The sequence below is a fragment of the Ictalurus furcatus genome, chromosome 16, assembly GCF_023375685.1.
Source record: "Ictalurus furcatus strain D&B chromosome 16, Billie_1.0, whole genome shotgun sequence".
NCBI classification, from domain to species: domain Eukaryota; kingdom Metazoa; phylum Chordata; class Actinopteri; order Siluriformes; family Ictaluridae; genus Ictalurus; species Ictalurus furcatus.
In genome coordinates, this window is record NC_071270.1 from 23,050,052 (window position 1) to 23,070,051 (window position 20,000).

General features: G+C 41.8%; 2 protein-coding genes across 3 annotated transcripts in view; one reads left to right on the forward strand and one right to left on the reverse strand.

The window, feature by feature from the left end:
* Positions 1 to 1,207, reverse strand: part of dhx29 (DEAH (Asp-Glu-Ala-His) box polypeptide 29) — an 18,980-nt gene extending 17,773 nt beyond the window's left edge. The window contains exons 1-2 of the mRNA XM_053646039.1: positions 752 to 1,207; positions 555 to 661 (exon numbers count right to left, since the gene is read on the reverse strand). Coding sequence (XP_053502014.1) covers positions 555 to 661; positions 752 to 890 — 246 coding nt within the window. The 5' untranslated portion in view covers positions 891 to 1,207. The remainder of the gene's footprint in view (positions 1 to 554; positions 662 to 751) is intronic.
* mtrex (Mtr4 exosome RNA helicase) overlaps positions 1 to 20,000 on the forward strand; it is a 39,871-nt gene that overhangs the window by 6,034 nt on the left and 13,837 nt on the right. The window contains exons 2-19 of one of the 2 annotated variants that reach the window (XM_053646041.1): positions 1,948 to 2,080; positions 2,945 to 3,088; positions 3,237 to 3,303; positions 3,413 to 3,475; positions 3,743 to 3,855; positions 4,898 to 5,072; positions 5,313 to 5,403; positions 5,700 to 5,824; positions 6,492 to 6,590; positions 7,409 to 7,523; positions 8,223 to 8,354; positions 9,405 to 9,484; positions 11,960 to 12,070; positions 12,164 to 12,265; positions 16,155 to 16,280; positions 18,173 to 18,323; positions 18,940 to 19,112; positions 19,409 to 19,477. In XM_053646041.1, coding sequence (XP_053502016.1) covers positions 1,983 to 2,080; positions 2,945 to 3,088; positions 3,237 to 3,303; positions 3,413 to 3,475; positions 3,743 to 3,855; positions 4,898 to 5,072; positions 5,313 to 5,403; positions 5,700 to 5,824; positions 6,492 to 6,590; positions 7,409 to 7,523; positions 8,223 to 8,354; positions 9,405 to 9,484; positions 11,960 to 12,070; positions 12,164 to 12,265; positions 16,155 to 16,280; positions 18,173 to 18,323; positions 18,940 to 19,112; positions 19,409 to 19,477 — 2,034 coding nt within the window. In that variant the 5' untranslated portion in view covers positions 1,948 to 1,982. Of the gene's footprint in view, positions 1 to 1,811; positions 2,081 to 2,944; positions 3,089 to 3,236; positions 3,304 to 3,412; positions 3,476 to 3,742; positions 3,856 to 4,897; positions 5,073 to 5,312; positions 5,404 to 5,699; positions 5,825 to 6,491; positions 6,591 to 7,408; positions 7,524 to 8,222; positions 8,355 to 9,404; positions 9,485 to 11,959; positions 12,071 to 12,163; positions 12,266 to 16,154; positions 16,281 to 18,172; positions 18,324 to 18,939; positions 19,113 to 19,408; positions 19,478 to 20,000 lie in introns of those variants that run through there. The other variant, XM_053646040.1, reaches the window with a different exon arrangement.

Here is a 20,000-nt window from a genome sequence, read left to right on the forward strand (position 1 = left end):
TACATGTGTATGGGTATTTTTCTTTCTTTCTTCTCTTTTTTCCCTCTCAGGGTTCTAGGAGTCTTGTTATTAGTGTTTCTGTCTGACTGTATTGTTGAATGTATGTACATTTGTTACCATTAGGCAAAGTTCAGCAATTACCTTGGGCCCTGAGCTACCAAGGGCCCCCAAAAACGCTGCCTAAATTTATGGTTAAGAAAGTTTTATTTTTACTTTGTGAATTAATTATGGTTTTTTTTTTTCTAAAAACCCATACACTAAAATGCCATCGGAATGCTTACTCGCTATGAGTGGCGTGTTGTGGGCCGGGTGTGGCGGTCCGCTCTGGGCCAGAAAGTCCAGGGCCACTTTTAGATCCCAGTCCACCCCTGATTATTATTATTATTATTATTCCTCAACAACATGTGCTGAAAATGTAAATATCAATGTTAAACCACTGAAATGAGGGCCACATTCCTACACTGTGCCTAGGGCCCCCAGATCACTAAATCCACCCTGTAAACCCCTGCCTGACATGTATGAAGGGGAAGTGTGTGTGTGTGTTTATTCCTCACTTTGAGCACTGATTTATCAGCTGCTGCTGCACTGCTGTCTCCCTGGGTGGTGGTGGTGGTGGTGGTGGTGGAGCTGCTGTTGCTGTTGAGGCTGTAGGTTTTTGGTGCTGAAAAGGGAAAAGAACAGGAAGTCAGTGAAGTCCTGCAGAGTGCACAGGGGTAGTGTGGAGCGCTGTGTATTTGGAACAGCACCAAACCTTTAGTTTTACTGCCGTTTGTTTTCTGCTGCTGTAATTGAGGTTGAGGTTGCGGTTGTTGCTGCTGTTTCTTTGCTGCAGCATCTGGAGCTCCAGCTGCTGAGCTGACAGGCCCTGACTTCTTCTTTTTCCCGCCCATGAAGGATTCAGAACCAGAACTCAGGCTTCAGAACCGGGATCTGCGATTAAAAACCTTAATTTGGAATGAGAATGGGTCCTCCGGTCCACGCACAGAGCTGTGCTGCAGTGTGAAGCCGGCTACATGCCTGTTTCAAAATAAAAGACTTAAAAATTATTTTGGCTCTCTCTCTATATATAAATATATGTGTGTGTGTGCATATGTATATGTAGTACATATTAAAAAGGTGTACACGTATGGTAGTGTAATAGCTAAAAATAGTTAACACATGCTCAAAAAGTTAGTTAGAAGTCTCTGGATGACGTCACGAGCCAATTTGCATATTCATTGAATCGTCATAATTGTTCGCATATCAAAAAAATCCTCCTGAAATCAAAATATACGTTTTGTGGCTTTTAGTATGAACATAAGGTTTAGTATGAACTCACGGTTATCTATGAGCTAGTGCGCTCCAAAACAATGATAAAATTGACATTTAGAAGATACATGCATTCAAAATGTACCGTCTCTATATAAATGTAACTTTAAATGTAAAACATAAAGTCTGTTAAAATTAAGAAGAAAATAGGAAAAAAACACACACAGTTCAGCATGTTCCTGAGGAGCTGGAAAGCCTTCTGTCCTGAGCACTGTCCTGGGACAGAAAACTGACACTGGAGACTCCTTCCATAAATCTTTCCATAAACATCCTCTCAGAGAAAGCTTTACCATTTCATAAACCGATTGCACCTTTTTCTTTCTTAACTAACAGCACATCCTACAATCTGTTTTTTTTATTGTTATTAGATTTTATTGTTAGATAATTGTAGAGTCCACTAGAAGAGTCCCTGTGAATGACCTGTTACTATAGAAACGAAAAGGTATTAGAACCTGAAAACTTTAATTAGCATATAATTTAGCAACATTCATTATTTTACATTTTAATAAAAATAAAAATAAAACATTAGAAGGAAGACTTGTGTTGTTTATTTGTTTACTTTATTATTACTATTTGAGGATTCACACAGTTGTTTTTTTTTTCTTTCTTTCTTCTTCCTTCCGCCGAGCGCGCGCGCAGTACTGTGGGATTTGTGTCTTCTCGAGAGGGGAAACATGGCGGAAGGCTTCGGAGACGACTTGTTCAGCGTTTTTGACGATGAACAGACAACTTCGACTAAAAAGTCGAGCTCAAAGACCGAGTCTCGGGTCGGGTATGTTGTTCTTCTACAGAATATTTGGATTATAGCCTTACAGTCTGCATTATTTGGTCGTATATGTCTTTATTTACAGAGCCGGCTAGCGCACGCGTTAGCTAGCTAGCTAGTATGGCAACGTTACTGTGCAAAGTTTGTTAGCTTAGTTAGCTTGAATTTTAACCAGCTAATGAACGCATGTAGTGATTGTGGAACCGCCAAAAATATTCAGCACAGCAGGTGAAATTTGGAAGCTGCAGAACCCTTCCTTCAATACATGCTTCGTTTCTATTCCAGAAACGAGTCGTTCGTTGACGAACCGACTCTCTCTCTCTCTCTCTCTCTCTCTCTCTCTCTCTCTCTTTTTTTAAGGTGAACCGACTCTTGTAGTCGACTCGCGTATGAGTCCTTACTTTTGAAGTTTATTTGAATTTAAAAATGTGACCATGGAAACCGCTTTTAAATATCAGAGTTGTGTGAAATGTTCAGCGGTATGTATGAGGCATGAGCAGTGTGGGAGCCGAAAGAGTCGACTCTGATTGGTGAGCTGAGTCAAATAATTTGACTCACTGACTCTTTGAATCAAGAACTTGAGTTTCTATCACTTCTTACAAACTACTGTTTAGCAGACCTTGGATTATCTGATACTGTTGTCTTGCCTGGATGTATTCTTAATTGAAATCTGAGGGAACAGGATTAAAGTGATAGAATAACCCGAAATAAAATGTTTGTTCGTTTATATGTTCATAACTTTAGAATGGAGAACAGGGCGTAAGGTGGGAATACACCCTGGATGGGATACTTGTCTGTTGTTTTGTCTTGTCTTGTCACTTGCTAATGTGAATGTGTTTCTTTTGTTTGTTTGTTTGTTTGTTTGTTCAGGAAAGTAGCTGGCACACGTGGCAGAGAAAATACAGAATCTCCGCCTGGGGCAAAGACGAAACGGGAGGCAGAGAACGATGGCGCTGACGAGGTTTCGTTTGGTAAAAAGGCCAAAATGGATACGGTGTCATCGGAGGAGATCAAGTAAGTGTGCACCGTCTCGTGTATCGCGCGCACCCAAATCGTTCGGCGTGTTTACGTCTATTCGCTCGCAATAATAAACGCGTTGATAAGGTCAAGTTTTTGTATTGAGATCAAATATTTTTAAGAAAATGTGTTTCTCTCTTCATAGTCTTGCTGACCTGATGCCTAAAGTCAAAGTAGAGCAGGTCGAGACGGTGGAGGGCTGCACGCATGAGGTGAACACACACACACACGTGCGCATACACAGAGCACAATCTGTTGTAAAAAGAAATGTTAAATATTGTTGAGTGCTTTTATTTATTTATTTAAAACCACTCTCTGTAGGTGGCGCTGCCTGCAGATCAGGAATACACACCACTGAAGCCACGAGTAGGAAAAGCAGCCAAGGTAACCGACTCCTGTTAAGTCATAACGTTTTAAAGCATCTACAATACCAATATTGCGTGTACTGATCATCACGATATGTTCCATGTCTGATAAATCTACACGTACGTGCATACAAGAGTAATATCTTTGGGGTTTCTGTATTTAACAACGGTTTATCGTGCACGGAAGTCTGGAAGAATGGCCGTCCGCTTGCCTTGCGCCGGTTAGAAACAGATGAACGGTCAGTAATAAGTTATCTGTCTCTGTCCTTTGCTTTGTCCCCTACAGGAGTACCCGTTCATTCTTGACCCGTTTCAGCGCGAGGCCATTCTGTGCATCGACAACAACCAGTCTGTCCTCGTGTCCGCTCACACCTCAGCCGGGAAAACTGTGTGCGCCGAGTGAGTCTAATGGTGTTTTCAGACCCGTAGATCCGTGCTTCTTTCCAAAACACGGACATGGTGTTACACCGTCGCATTTTCTCTTTGGCTCGGTTCTCTTTGTCAAGGCGACGTTTCAAAGCGTAATAAATGGGGTTTTTATGCAGGTCACATGTGAGTAAACAGTCCTCTCATTGGTCAGAGGGCGCCTGTTTATGTTGTGGGGTTCTGTTCATAGAGGTCATCCTTTAAAATGAATAAAAATCAAATAAAGTCATCAAAACTCTGGAGTAACACAAGTGGAACTATGGGAATTATCTTGTGATAAAAAATCTAAAATAAATAAAAAATAATTTAATATTTTAGCATCTTCAGTCGACGCCATTTTTGCAGAGAATTTACAGAAATGTATTCTTGGCGTTCTTCACCCGATTTCTTGAGGAATTTCCCTGGGATGATTTTTAAACAGTATTAAAGGAGTTCACACCGACGCTGGATTCTTATCGGCTGCTTTTCGGAAATATTTCACTCTGATTCGTCCGTTTAAAAGAGATTTATTTTGTAAATAAAATGTTAGTTTTCTAACGAAAGAAATGAATACGTCGGCACGATTATATTTTTGTCTACGACACCGATTTCACACATTTACTCACACACCTTCAGATCAAAAGGTTTTTAAGACCCTGAGAAACATTTCAGTCGCGTGTCCCCATGTGACATAAATACTTTACGAATAACTTTTACATATAAATGCACACGCTTCTATTAGAAACATCTGTTCGTTCGTGCAGTTATCTAGTCAGTTTTCCAATCCTGTGGCATCAACGCAGCTTGTTCACGTTACACAAAATAAACACAGTGTGCCATGCTCCACACCTCCACAATCTGACAAAAGAGCAGCTCTGACTTTGATTTAATATTCCAGCCGATACTGGTGTTATAACGCTGTATGTACGATGACCATAAAAGGAATCCTGTTTTCATATGTTTTCTGTATCACTTTATTCAGGTTTCTGTTCTCAAGTCTGAAAGTGTGTGTGTGTGTGTGTGTGTGTGTGTGTAGGTACGCCATTGCTCTGGCTCTGAGGGAGAAACAGCGAGTGATCTTCACCAGCCCCATTAAAGCTCTGAGTAATCAGAAATACAGAGAGATGTACGAGGAGTTCCAGGATGTGGGACTGATGACTGGAGACGTGACTATTAACCCTACTGCCTCCTGCCTCGTCATGACCACTGAGGTACAACTCCCTGTCACTCACACGCGCGCTCACACACCCATTACGCACCGGTAACAGAGCTGAGCTATTAAACAGCCACATGTTTTGTTGCCATTGTGAGTATCCTGTTGTGATTGTGAGTAGTTCATCTGAAATAATTGTTCACGTTATTTCTGGTTGTCAGAAAGTTATTGAACACGCAGCACTGAATAGAGAGAAGAAAAAAATTAGTTCTTCTTTTGCTACTCTGATTTGATACAGATTTTGAGGAGCATGCTGTACCGGGGGTCAGAGGTCATGCGGGAGGTGGCCTGGGTCATATTTGACGAGATCCATTACATGAGGGACGCAGGTAGGTAAAAATAAAAGAACGATTTTATATATGATGCCGATATCAGCGCTCTTAAATTCATTTCCATTCTTCGTTTCTTTCTTATTGAGCCTCAGCTGCTGTTTAGGAGGCGTTTCATTTCTTCATCATTTCTTCTTAAGCGAAGTTTTCTCAGATGATTGTTTGTTTGGGTGAACTGTTACGCTTAAGTCGCTCTGGATATCAAGAACACAACTTACCCAGAAGGCTTTGCAGGCTGATGTAGTTTTTATGTTTGTTTTTACTTTATTTATTTATTTATTTATTTTTATTCACAGAGCGTGGTGTGGTATGGGAGGAGACCATCATCCTTCTTCCCGATAACGTGCATTACGTGTTTCTGTCGGCCACCATCCCCAACGCGCGGCAGTTCGCCGAGTGGATCTGTCACCTGCACACACAGGTCCCAGCACCTTTACATCTCAACACAGCCACGGTCGATAGATTCCAATTGTATTTTTAAGCCGTGACTAATTCCTTTATTTATGACCTGCAAGAGTAATTTGATATTAAGGCATTATCTACACGATTTGCACGGCCAAAAGTATGCGGACACCTGACTGTCACACCCATATGTTCTTCTTGATCATTCCGTTCCAGATTTAATCCCCTCTTTGATGTTATAATAACCTCCATCTTCTGTGAAGGCTTTCCACTAGATTTTGGGGCATGGCTTTGTGGGATCTATGATCATTAAGTTAGAAGAGCATTGGTGAGATCAGGCAGTGGTGTTGAATGTTTTTGGGTAGAACCAAGTACAGGTGTGATGGTCGGGTGTCCACATACTTTTGGCCATATAGTTTAGATAATTCTTGCATTTCTGAGATCGAAATGATTTATTCACTAATCATATTAATCAATTATGTACGTGCTGTTATACTAAAAGAATACATGCCCCGTGTATAACTGATATTTTAGTCCAGTCTTCCAAATTTAATCTCAGTTTTGGAGAGATTGCCCCAGTAGTGTAAATGTCTCTTGAAAAGTTTCCTTTCCTCCCTTCCACTATAAGCAGTCATGAAGGTGAATGTTATTTCAATGATGTGTTTTTCTTTTCCCCCTGCGTTCAGCCATGCCACGTGGTGTACACAGACTACCGACCCACTCCGCTGCAGCACTACATCTTTCCAGCAGGTGGCGACGGACTCCACTTGGTTGTGGATGAGAATGTGAGCTGTGTTTATGGTCTGATCTTATTTCTCTTTCCATTCCTTGTTTTTTTTTTTTTGTTTTTTTTTTGTCATTTATTTAGACCTTTTAATTTATTATAGCAAACCGTAGGGATATTAAATAGACATACGACTTTGTGTCAGGAAAGTCTGCGTAACACACCTGTCACGTTAATCAGGTCTGGAAGATGTTCCTACTAATGTAAAAGCACGCGAGTGAGTCACTTGAGCTCTGTACTGCTAAGCTATTCAGTGACCTGTAGGGCTGAGTATCTTTAGGAAGGTGCTGCGAGTTTACTGTGAACTGGAAGATGAGTTCCCACAGATGCTTGCTGTTTCTGTTAATTATTTAGTGAAAGTATGACTCTGCAGTCTGTCTAAGCGTATTTCTAACAGGATAACGGGTCATATTACAGAACCTGACCTCTAACGCATCTCTTCTTTAGTGACTCAATATAAACGTCCGGCTCGGGTGAGCCGATCAGAAGCGGACAGCCGAGACGGACAGTCATTCACGTCCGGTTTATTCAGGTCTTGAATGCATCCTCGCTGATCTCTTTTTGTCACTTAGCAGGGTTGCCAAATCTGCCCAAAGTGGTCCATTTCAATCTTATAATTTCCTAATGAAATCACACACAGATTGCTTAATAAAGCACGTCGATAATTCTTTGCGCAGGTGCTACTTGAAGGTATTACAAGCGCTGTCTGGTTTTTGATGATTAACAGCCTTGAACAATCACAAAACCAGTCCCACCACCACCCCCACCCACACCATGTATCCTCTATACATCTCTCTCTCTCTCTGTGTCCTGTATTAGGGCGAGTTCAGGGAGGATAACTTCAACACAGCCATGCAGGTTCTCCGGGATTCCGGAGACTCCGGAGCGAGTGGAGGAAAATGGGACCCTAGAGGAAGAAGAGGCGGGACCAAGGGTTAGATTTCAAGCATCTTGGTTGTTAGCTCAAAACTGAAAAAAAAAAAAAAAAATTCAATCTATCCAGGGCTCATTAACATTGCGGAATATATATATTTTCAAAATATTATGTAGGTATATTAAACTGACCTGCAGCACAGTGCTGAGGAATTCTTGAACCTGACTGGTCAGAAGGGTGTTCATTTTCTTTAACACCAACTCTGGCTGTAGCGCAGCTTCACATCTCAGGTTTACGTCTATTAATGCGCACGTTCGAATATGTTATGGTTTCTATAGTAACAACTGATTCTCAAGGGTGCTACACACACACACACACACAGATTAAAATAATTATTGATACAGTGACGTTTTCTGTAAGGAGATGTTTATGCGAGATTTTTGGCAGGAGTCTCCAGTATCTGCATGTGTCTGGTTTCTGTAACATGACAATTAACTTCAAGAGAGGGGGGGAAAAAAATAGGGGCTGGTGAGGGAACGCCCGTTTATAGCTCCTATAATATATAAGTAACAACAGGACTATCTTGTTTCGTCGACGCTCCACAACGCTACACGTAACTATAAACGGATAAAAATACACAGTTTAGTGCTTTTAATAAATACAAATAGTTGTGATGTTATTTTTATGGCCATACGTTTTGTATCCAGCTTTTCTGATTAAGCTGGTTTTATTTCATTTATTTATTTTCTTTCCTCTCAGGTCCATCCAACGTGTATAAGATAGTGAAGATGATCATGGAGAGGAACTTCCAGCCCGTCATCATCTTCAGCTTCAGTAAGAAGGAGTGTGAGGCGTACGCTCTGCAGGTGTCCAAACTCGACTTCAATACAGGTATCACAGGAGATCTCGTCTTCCTCAGCGCGCACACACACACACACACACACACACACACACACACACACGGCTACACTGGATCACCAAGAGCTGCAGTACTTCATCAATTTCATTTTTCTCTATTGAGTAATGGAAAAAAGTTTGTGAGATTTGTGTTATTTTTGGCAATAAACAAACACCAGTAGGAGAAGACTGATCATAGGAAAGGCTCGTTAAATCTTCATAAAGACGCCGAATTGTTCGTGCTGCCGAGCGTTTTTAGGAATCATCCGTGCGTATTCATTTAAGCCCACTCCAAAATCACGACGGTGGAGTTCGTTTAAACGGACAGTTTGATCGTTTCAAGGTTTCAACCAGAGCTTGCTCTAACCGCAGAAATATGAATAAAGTTTTATGAATAAGGTATAATGCTGCTTCCAAACAAAATCCGAGGTCTGCAGTTTCCACTTTGGACCACAAAGTTTACTCAGGCGCAGTTTTAGCTGTGTCTCACAAAACCGCTTTATAGAAATCTGGGTCTGGGCCCTTCATGAGTCACGCTTGTGAAGAGGAGAAACGGAGTTTCACACACACTTAGGTGATCGTTGAACCAGAACCCAGGTGTATCGATGACTACCTGAGTATATTGTGTCTTTCAAAAAAGAAGGATTAGGTTTTATTTATTAATCCATTCTAAGAAAACGTTGCATTTTGTTTCTGTTTTAGCGATGAATGCAGCACGGGGTCAAGAGAAGAGAGAGAACAAGAGTGCTTAGAGAACAAATATCTGTCATATTTATGGGTCATGTCCATCACACTCGAGCCTAGTTTAAAACGAGAGCCTGTACTTCTCCGGGTCGGTTATGATGTGTGATTGATTGTAACGTTTCTTAGCTCATATAGAGGAATTAAGTAAAGATATAAGAATCTTCACCACAGCAGGAAAGTCTCTATGTATACTGTGTGATGAAATATCGATTCCCCGGGATGGGGTAAAGAGAACTGTAAATTACACACAAACGTGGGATTCCTTCTGTTTTGTGCCTTTCTCTCTTTTTGCATCTCCAGATGAAGAGAAGAAGCTGGTGGAGGAGGTTTTTAGCAACGCCATCGACTGTCTGTCCGATGAGGATAAAAAGCTGCCACAGGTGAGAACACACACACACACACACACACACACACACACACACACACACGCGCACTGCATGACTGGTTTCAGATTCAAAATTAACAGCAAGTTCAGATTCAGAAGTTGAAATTTTTAATACAATGTCAGAACCAATAAAGGCATCCACTGCTAAATTTACTGCTGTGGGATTACAATGCACTTTATTTATTTTTTTTCACTCCTGTAGAATTGTTTCTCGTCACGTATGACCTCTCATCCAAGATATTACAAAGAAAAATAAGGCTTATAAAATAAAGCAGCAGAGATCTCTGGTGTATCGTGAAAGTGTTTGTAGCTAGTACAGTTAATAGCTATTATGAAACTTGCTGTGTAACACACACTACCAGTTAAAACTACCGGTTTGTGGACACGCGACTGAAATGTTTCACGTGATGTTAAAAAACCTTTTGATCTGAAAGTGTATGATTAAATGTGTGAAATCGGTGTCGTAGACAAAAATATAATCGGGCCGACGTATTCATTTCTTTCAGTAGAAAACTAACATTTTATTCACAAAATAATCTTTTTTTAAACGGACGACTCCCGGAGCTAAATGTTTCCGAAAAGCAGCCGATACGAGTCCAGCATAGGTGTGAACAATACTGCTCGCTCCTCGCCCACGTGTGACACAACGCGAGCTACAGGAGCAGCTTGTAGCTGGCGAGTGTATATGCCGGGTAGGGGGAAATGTTCTCGAGTGTTCAGATTTTCTTCTTAACAACGATTAAATAATTGCCTCGGTCTCCACTCGCTTAAGCTCAGTGCCTGTGTTGACCAGTTGCCTAGCAACTGTGTTCTCAAGACTTAACAACTCGGACACTTGTGTGTTCCCACGTGACGTTTCGGTTAAAAATGGCAAAAAAAACAACTTTAAGCACTTTATATTTATCCGACGTGACGCTATTATATAAATTGCGGTTTATAATGAACGCGAGTGCCGGCATTTCTCTCTCACTTTGTGTTTTTGCTTTCTCTTTTTCTTATTCACACTACTATCTTGAAATCAACCCTGTTCCCTCCAGGGGTGTTTTTTTTTGTTTTTTTTTTAAAAAGGCCAAACTGCTTATCATCATAAGACACAAAACAAACATCATGCACTGAATTAGCTTTAAGAGTCTCATAAAACTCTGCCATGCTGCGAGAACTTCGCTCTCCTCGTGTGACTCCTTCAACCCGGGTTTCTGACACCTCCTCCTCCTCCCCCCCTCCCCCCCCCCACGCTTCTGGCTCTGATCGGTTTGTTGCAACACAGCAGTATTTTTCAGGATTGAGTCACAACAGCTTGTCCAAATTTGCTTTTAACATTAGTCGTGTACTTTTTTTTTTCTTTTAAATAAAAAAAATTTATACAAAGTAAAATACATCAGCCCCTCAGCTGGGATTTAGCTCGTGTTGTAACACAGCTGCTTTAACAGCTCGCATTTTTAAGTGAGTTTCCAAAAAGTCATCGAAAGTAAACGGGAATCGTGTGCGAGTTTCCATCTGTCGTAATTAGGGAGAACATTTCTAAAAAATATATAAATAAATAAATAAAATAAGCAGGCGATGATGTGACATGGCATCCATCTTCTTTATTAGATCATCTCTGTCCTGTCACCGTGTTACTGCCTTTCTGTACCTGATTCAGGTGTGTTGGGAAACGGTGTAGCACAGAAATGCTGGGATACGGACAGAATTGTGATTTTTAAATCAGTCATGCGGTTTTATAATTTTCTGAAGTCAGGCCTAATCGTAATAATCATTTTAATTAACCTAATGTGAAAACAAGGAGATACGGCTTCCCTGTAAACTTGCCCTTTCTCGGTACTTGCCGTACGTTCATACCACCAGTATTTAAAAAAAAAAATTTCCACTCTACGATGGTCGTTGTTGGGTGGTCCAATATTTAGATTACTTTATGGCCGGTTGCCTTGGTTTCACTGCTTTCCCAGGCTATGGTATCCTAGCTGATATCCTTGGCCTAGTGCTATGTGGGCATGTAAATGATCTCGCTTGCTACAGAACGTATGCAAAACCACCCATTTTAGACTTGTATTTTAAAAAAAAATGTTCAGATCAAACGTTTAGGGTGTGTCCATAAAATATGACCTTTATTCATGCTCTATACGGAAACCCTGCCCATCCGGCAGTCCTATCGTGTTAACAGTCTCGTTCATTTTTTTATTTTTCCGTTCATAAGAGTCAGATAGTCCCAGAGAGAATTATACAGCACAATGGTGTTTGAGTCTGGGGATGAGGATGCATGGATTGTGAACTCTGTTGTCACAATTGTGTTAAGGTCCAAGGGTGTAAGTGGATATATTCACCGAGAGGCCTACGAGTTTGTGACCGTTTTTATGCAGGTTTTCATCTGGAAAAGATGAAAATGTCAACACAGTTCCTTTAAGGTACTGGGGTAGACTTGGCATGTTCCTCGGTCACAGAGTAATAATAGACTCCGTGTGCGTGTGTTTAGGTGGAACATGTTCTGCCTCTGTTGAAGAGAGGAATCGGGATCCATCATGGCGGACTGCTGCCCATCCTGAAAGAGGCCATCGAGATTCTTTTCTCTGAGGGACTACTGAAGGTCAGACTCACTCGTTCGCTCCTTCGTACATTTCATTAAAAAAAAAAGTCGTCATTTAATTCTAAATATTTCAATATTTGTGTCTTACTGCAGGCCTTGTTTGCAACAGAGACATTTGCCATGGGGATCAACATGCCTGCTCGCACCGTGCTCTTCACCAGCGCACGCAAGTTTGACGGCAAGGACTTCCGCTGGGTACGCATACACACACACACACACACACACACACACACACACACACACACACTGCAGTTTTGGCATAAAAAGGGTTTCTAATAAGGATCAGCCAGAATTGTCAGATATTTGTATTCTTAAAGGGGCATTTGGTCTTATCTGAGAGACACACACCATTTAAACCATCTGAGACATCATTGTATTTCACATTCATCCATAGTTTATACCACCTATGTAATGTCAGTGTGAAAGTGATTTGGGCTGAAGAAATAGTAATCCAAGCATTAAGGTGGTAGTTAAGGGCAAATGCAGAGAAGTGGCCAGTGTAGTTCTGATGACGGTATACAACATGTGGGGTGTGACTGCATACCATGATTAGAAAATCTAATAAAACAATAGTTATGCTTTACTGGTATACATGATGCAAACAAAGTTTGACCCCTTTTTTCCTTTTTTCAAAAAAATAAATGGATCTCTGTGTCCTCTTTAACAAATTTTTTGTTGTTGTTTTAAAACGAAAAACTTTATTTTTCTTTCTCAATACTGCTCCAAATGTCCACGTGTTTGTTTGCCTGAATGACTCGAGCTGTTGGAATGTAAAATTTACGGGGGGGAAAAAAGAAAAGCGCTTGGCCTCGGTTCTGGCACGAGGCTCGTAGGATGCTGCCATCCAAAACGCTTTGTGAGGAACATCTGGAATCTCTGTGTGAAATGAATCCGAGTGTGTAAGAAAGCAGAAACCCGCTGCCATGTCTCCTCTGGATCCCCAGGCTGCTCAGGGTTTTAAACTGACAGGATTTAAAGCTCTGAGGCCCTTAAGTACAATTACAGAGCAGTGTTGGTATATGAGACACTGAAAGACAAACATATAGGTGCTTTTAATGTGTAGAGAGGTACTACAGGTACCAGTAATGATTAGACTTTAGATTTTTATATATATAAAATATACAGATCAGCCATAACATTAAAACCACCTGCCTAATATTGTGTAGGTCCCCCTTGTGCCTTCAAAACAGCTTTGACCTGTCTAGGCATGGAATCCACAAGACGTCTAAAGGTGTGCTGTGGTATCTGGCACCAGGACGTTAGCAGTAGAACCTTTTTAAGTCCTTTAAGTTGCGAGGTGGAGCCTCAGTGGATCGGACTTGTTTGTCCAGTACGTCCCGCAGATGCCAGATCGGATTGAGATCTCAGGAATTTGGAGGACAACACCTTGAACCCTTTGTCATGTTCCTCAAACCATTCCTGAGCAATATTTTCAGCGTGGCAGGGCGCATTATCCTGCTGAAAGAGGCAACTGCCATTAGGGAACACCGTTACCCTGAAGGCATGTATTTGGATGATTGCCCATTTTCCCTGCTTGCAACACATGAACTTTTGATAACTGACTGTTCACTTGCTGCCTAATATATCCCACCCCTTGACATCAAACATCAGAATGTATGACTTTAAACATGGCACGGTGTTGATACCAGATGGGCTTGTTTTGAATATTTCGGAAACTGCTGACCTGGGAATTTCATACACGGCAGTCGCTAGAGGTTACGCTGAATGGTGCGAAAAACAAAAAACATGGTGAGTGACAATTCTGTGGTTGTCAACGCCTTGTTGTTTAGAGAGGTCAGAGGAAAACTGCCAGGTTTGAGCTGCCAGGAAGGATGTAAAAACTCACATATAACCGTTGTGGACCCTGTGGATGGGTGGATGAATGGAAGCATCCTGTAGATGATTGATGGATCCTATACATGCACTAACGGATGGGTGGATGGATCCTATAGGTGGATCCGATGGATGGTGGGTTTCATCCTGCAGATGGTTTGGTGAATGTCTAGGTAGGTCCTGTAGATAAACAGAAGACTGATTGGCATTTTAGATGGTTTAGTGCATGGGTGTGTGGATACTGTAGATGAGAGTATGGTTTTTGTTGATGGATGAAGCTGGAGGAGGATTAATGGATGTGTGTGAATACTGTGGGTGTTAGGTTGGATGTTTAATGGCTAAAAAGGTGGTTCCTGCGGCTGTTTAAATTGAGCACGTAGATGTACGGAATGATGGAGCCGCCATAAAATAATTCTAAACGTCAAATGTATTTCAGTTACTACAGATTGTAACGTAACTTTAACGGATGTTGTTTTGCACACGAAATTCAGCTGGAAACTGATGAGCAAAAATGTGCACAAAACCAGGACTCGTTTAATTTAAAAGGTTGCTATCGCAGAAAGATGCCATCTTGGATTTTCTTTAAATGAGCTACTGAACTTTTGCATCTGCAAGATGAGTAGTTGTGAAATGCACATGCTTCAGCCAGCGGTGCTGCGTTTGTTTCCTGTGTTGATATCTATGAGGAAAGAGCTTAATCAATGCCACATGGTTATGACCAAACGCGTGAAATCTCTTCCAACTGGACGCCTGAGAGTCGCTTCGGGGAACACATTGGACTAAATTTACATTTGGCCAACTGCTTCTGACCTCGCTTCACTTTCTCTCATCGGTGCTGGGATCCTGGAACAAGAGCAGATGTTGCTTGATGGAGAATGAAGTTGCTCCAACGTGAAATATTTACATTTCTTCAGCTGTCAGGCACTAATGCGATGATATACTTGGTTATGTGGAATGCAAACGGTTCATATGCAATTTACTTTACGTTTCATTCGGATGGTGATGTATTGTACTGTTACCGTTTGGCAAGCGAAGTAGATTTCGATCCAATCATAGACTGTTAAAGCAGAATCCGAACAAGGCCTTGAGCGCAGATCTTTAAAGCGCAGCATACCAGCTCAACCAGCTCACCCGAATTCTTCATGGCATAGATTCCAGAAGATGTTTGAAACATCCCTTTGAGATACCGGTCAATGCTGGACTTGTTCTTTGTGACCTCAAGCTAGAATTGACCATTATAAAATGAGCAAATTTCAGCTGTAAATATCAGTATCGGCAACAATTCTCATACAGGCTGATGCTCGGTTGATATTAAGGGGCGCAGTGTGGGCCAAGAAGTCATTCCACGCATCATTACACCACCACCACCAGCCTAAACTTTTAACACAAGGCAATTTGGGTCCATGCATTCATGCCGTTGATCAAGTCACAGCAGAAATCGAGATTTGTCAGACCAGGCAACGTTTTTCAATCATCAACTATGCAGTTTCAGTAAGCCTGTGACCACTATAGTTCCAGATTTCTGTTTTTGTCTGTCGGGTGTGGAACCTGATGTGGTCTTCTGCTGTTGTAGCCCATCTGCCTCAAGGTTTGACATGTATTGTGCTTTCTGAGATGCTTTTCTGCTTACTGTGGTTGTAAAGAGAGGTTATTTGCGTTACAGTAGTCTTCCTGTCAGCTTGAACCGGTCTGGCCATTCTCCTCTGAAGCAGCATCATCAAGGCGAGATCACATTCTTTCCCCATTGCGATGATCGATTTGAACGTCAACTGAAGCTCGTGACCTGTAGCGACACCAATTTATGCATCACACCACGGCCACACGATTGGCTGATCGGGATAATTGCATGAATGTACAGGTGTTCCTAATAAAGTGTCAAGTAAAAGTATGTTTCATGATTAAGTTCAAATGAAATGAATGGGAAGTCTTGTGGTTCAGCTGAGATTTACTCCGCCGATCTGACGGTGCGGACGATATGGAGTTTTCGTTCATTTTGAAATTCATGCAAAAAGAAACCCTGTTGCTGTAAAATGGGTTATTTGGAGTAACTGATGACTAGTAAATGCGTTTTTCACTTTCCTTGTGATTTTGTGTGTTTGGTCCGATTGCGCCAAAACAAGTAGCTCACGCCATCGTGTAACCGTTCACATTTTCTTGTTCTGAATGTTTCACTCGGAAACATGTGCAATGAATGTTCCTGTGTGTGTGTGTGTGTGTGTGTGTGTGTGTGTGTGTGTGTGTGTGTTATCAGATCAGCTCGGGTGAGTACATCCAGATGTCGGGCCGAGCTGGGAGGAGAGGGATGGACGAGAGAGGAATCGTCATCTTTATGGTGGATGAGAAGATGAGTCCAGCTATAGGGAAGCAGCTCTTGAAGGTAAAAACAGCCAAGTGGGATTAAAAGTGAAGGTCTCAGATCTCTTAGCAGTTAGTGTGTGAGGAAGCAAAGCATTTAACAAGGTAGCCTACTATATTGTCACAATTTGAACTTTTTTCTTTCTCCTTAATAAATTTGCAAACTTGCTTAATTTTCCTTGTTCATGTCATGAGACGTATCTTTTTAAGTCCGTATAAGTTCCGGAATGTTCATGGGGGTGAATACTTACGGAAGGTACTGTATATGAATTCAGCCTGATGGATTTAATGGATGAACGAAAGCTCCAGACAGGACCGAGAAGTGAAACAACTCCACAGTTGTGAGAAGTTGTGAAAGTGTTTGAGTGTTTCTATGAGTTAGGTAATGGGCGTATGGGCGTGATGGTCCACACTCCATCTTCTCCTCTCCTGTTAAAGAGCCCGCTTGACTCGCTAGTGCGTCATCCAAACACTTGATTTGGGTCAAGACTTGCTCTTTTCGTGGATACTGGGACACGTCCCAGTTTCCTTTTGCTCCAGTTGGGTTTCTGATGGAGCCAAGCACAGGACAGAGTGTACTTTCTCACGTGCAGATTGTCTGTGCAAGTGTGTGAAGCTAAAATGAATCAGCAGGCACATGTTTACTCTACCCCCATTTGGAGCTCAGGGTTCAGTTTGATTGATGGCTGCCGTCGGCTGAAGGTTCTTCCCCGCCCGTCTTTCCGGACGTTGGCTCTCCCAGTCGATGCGTTTCTTCTTTCCGTGCACAGTTATATGCGTGAGCGCAAAGGACCGTTCGTATTAGTGAATCATTTCGAGTGGAGTCTTGCCAGTGAAGTTATGTACTTTTGAGTCCAAAAATCCGAGTCCACTGCTGTTTTTACTTCATCAGTTATCAACAACTAATACGTTATTTTATTGGCCTGGACCTGTGTGTCAATAATCCGTTATTTAAAACTGAGAAATTCCTTTTCAGATGTCCTTGGGTAAGAATTTTGGCCGAGTTGAAAGATGGTGCAAAGTCTGATGTAATCAGTTCGGTCTGGCTGGTGGGAAAGGAAATACTGGAGGAATACCTACAACTTGGTTTGTAAGTGGGCGGGGCAAATACACTGGCAAGTGCCACGTTGGTGCAGTTAGTGGGCAGAGCAAATCCTGAGGCAAGAGTCAGTTCGGTTTACTCTATATTTGTATGCATTGTTCCGTCTATTTATGCCGCATAAATATTCACATTTCATAAGCTTGCGTTCATTTGAGAAGGCGTTTCTCAGAACCCGAGCATCAACACGTTATAATAATGACGCGCTCTTTGGGCATATTTGTGTTTTACCTTGCTTATCAAAGGTAAGACCGCGAACAGGCACAGTGGAACCAACGTGCAAAAGTTGTGTTAAATCCTGCAAAGCTTGGCTGAATATCTGGCTGACACATGCTCGCTACAGATACTCTCTACGCTGGGGAGATTGCGTAATTATTAAAGTGTGTTATTGCGAGTTTAATGGTTTTACTTCAGGGAATTGGCTAACTGCTTAGCTTTGTGTCGTGACTCATAAAGCTTGCAACATATTACTCAAATGTTTTATGTAGTGTTTTTGTTTTTTTGTTTTTTAAAGGAGGATAATGTCAGTGTTAAACAGAGATGGGTTAACCACGACATTTTAAAATACGAACTGATGCTGTGCAAATGTCTCCCATGCCTTTACTTTCCTCTTGAGGAAGTAGTGCTGTAGTTTGTTGGTGTAAATTACTGCCTATAATAACAACTCTATCATTGCGTTTTTTCCCCCGGAGATAACAGCACCTCGTCTGAAACAACTGTACCGATTTAAAAAAATAAAATAAAAAAGTGTGATTGTAGACCGTAATTAAATCAGCTTGATTTCTCTCTTTTTCGCTGTCGCTCTCTGTTAACAGGGTTCTGCTGACCCTCTGAACAGCGCCTTCCACCTGACCTATAACATGGTCCTGAACTTGCTGCGTGTGGAGGAGATTAACCCCGAGTACATGCTGGAGAAGTCCTTCTACCAGTTCCAGCATTACAGGGCTGTTCCTGGTGTAGTGGAGAGTAAGACACACACACACTCATTTCCTTGAGAGTTATAAATGAGTTTACGAGCCTATACATTTGTGCTCAGGAATATGCAAATTGGAAACACCCCCAACCCTACCAGCCACTCCTCTTCTCCATGTGTCGCCCGCTCCACATTCATATATCGATACCTGATGGCTTCTTAAATTTTATGACACAGTAACACTCGTCTGGGATTGGCTTAGGCTTTTTTTCCTTCTTCTTCTTCCAATTACCAACCTGGTAGTTCTCAATTGCCGTCCCACCAGGGTCTCTGGTTCGATCTTGAGCTCTGGGTACTGACTGTGCTGACTTTTGCCTGGTCTCCCCATGTCCGTCTCGTCTCCTCCGGGTTATTCGGTTTCCTTCGAATAACCGGAGGTGTACTGGTGACTCTAAATTGCCCCTAGGCGTGAGTGTGTGTGTGTGGTGCCCTGTGATGAACCGGTGGTCCATCCAATACATGTCCTTGGCTCATTCCCGGGTTCCACCTCAGTCCTGACCAGGATAAAGATAAATAAATGATTGAAAAAAAAATCAATGTTGTGTTACTACTCGATATATTTGTATGTTTTATTGTTCGCTATGTGTTATTTCTCACCGTCATTCTCAGAGATGCAGAAGCTGGAGGAGATGTACAACAGCATCGAGATCCCCAATGAGGACAGCGTGGTCACTTACTATAAAATCCGGCAGCAGTTAGCCAAACTGGCCAAAGAGATCGAAGAATACGTGCATAAACCCAAATACTGCCTGCCTTTCCTACAGCCTGGCCGCCTAGTCAAGGTGCCCACTGACCCTCGTGACAAAAGTTTGCTTTGTTTCTGTGCTTTTTCTGTTTGCTGGCCAGGTTTTATAGGTTAAAATGAGCACTCTGTTCAAGTCTTATTTCTCTGTGAGTGTTGTAAAGTTTGAATTCTGTATTCTGGGCTTAATGTTGGTGCTCATTCTTTCTCAGTGGTTTATAAACTTGTTAGTTTCTTATAATGACCCTGTTCGGAGACGTTCCTTCCTTTCCTGTAGTCTGATGGTAGTCAGGCCTCCTTCATATCCCTGATGGATTCCACGTCTTGCTTTTACAGGTGAAAAAGGGTGATTTGGATTTTGGCTGGGGCGTCGTCGTTAACTTCTCCAAGAAATCAAACGTCAAGGTAGGCTCCATTCAATTCCCAGCAGTTACACTAAATGGTTTACTTCTTGTCAGCATTACCATTTATTCCCAACATGACCTCGGTCACCATCAGACGGAGGCGAAATAGTCACGTGACTGAGGAAGAAAGTGATTAAACAGTGCTGCGCGAGCACAAAGTTATGTTTATATCCAAAATACTCGACTGTGTGTAAGGGGCAGGGGAAACTGGTGCGAGTTGCTTAAAAGGTTTAGTTTAATTTAAGTCTATTGTCATTATATGCTGTATTTGCGCGCTTGCAGTGTAAATTCTGTCGTTTATTATAATGGAGGTGATGTGTCGGTAACGAGGCCGCGTTGCTGATCACTCGCTGTGTAGACACGCTGATGCAAAGTGTAGCGCGAGTAAGATCTGTAATGTCTCATTAAAACCTTATGATCAAAAGTAAACAAGTAACAGAAACCACAAGGTGCAGTGAAAGGTAGTTTTTATTATTAATTTAGGACTGCAGTTTAATTCGGTGCTTTTTGTGCATCCATAAAAA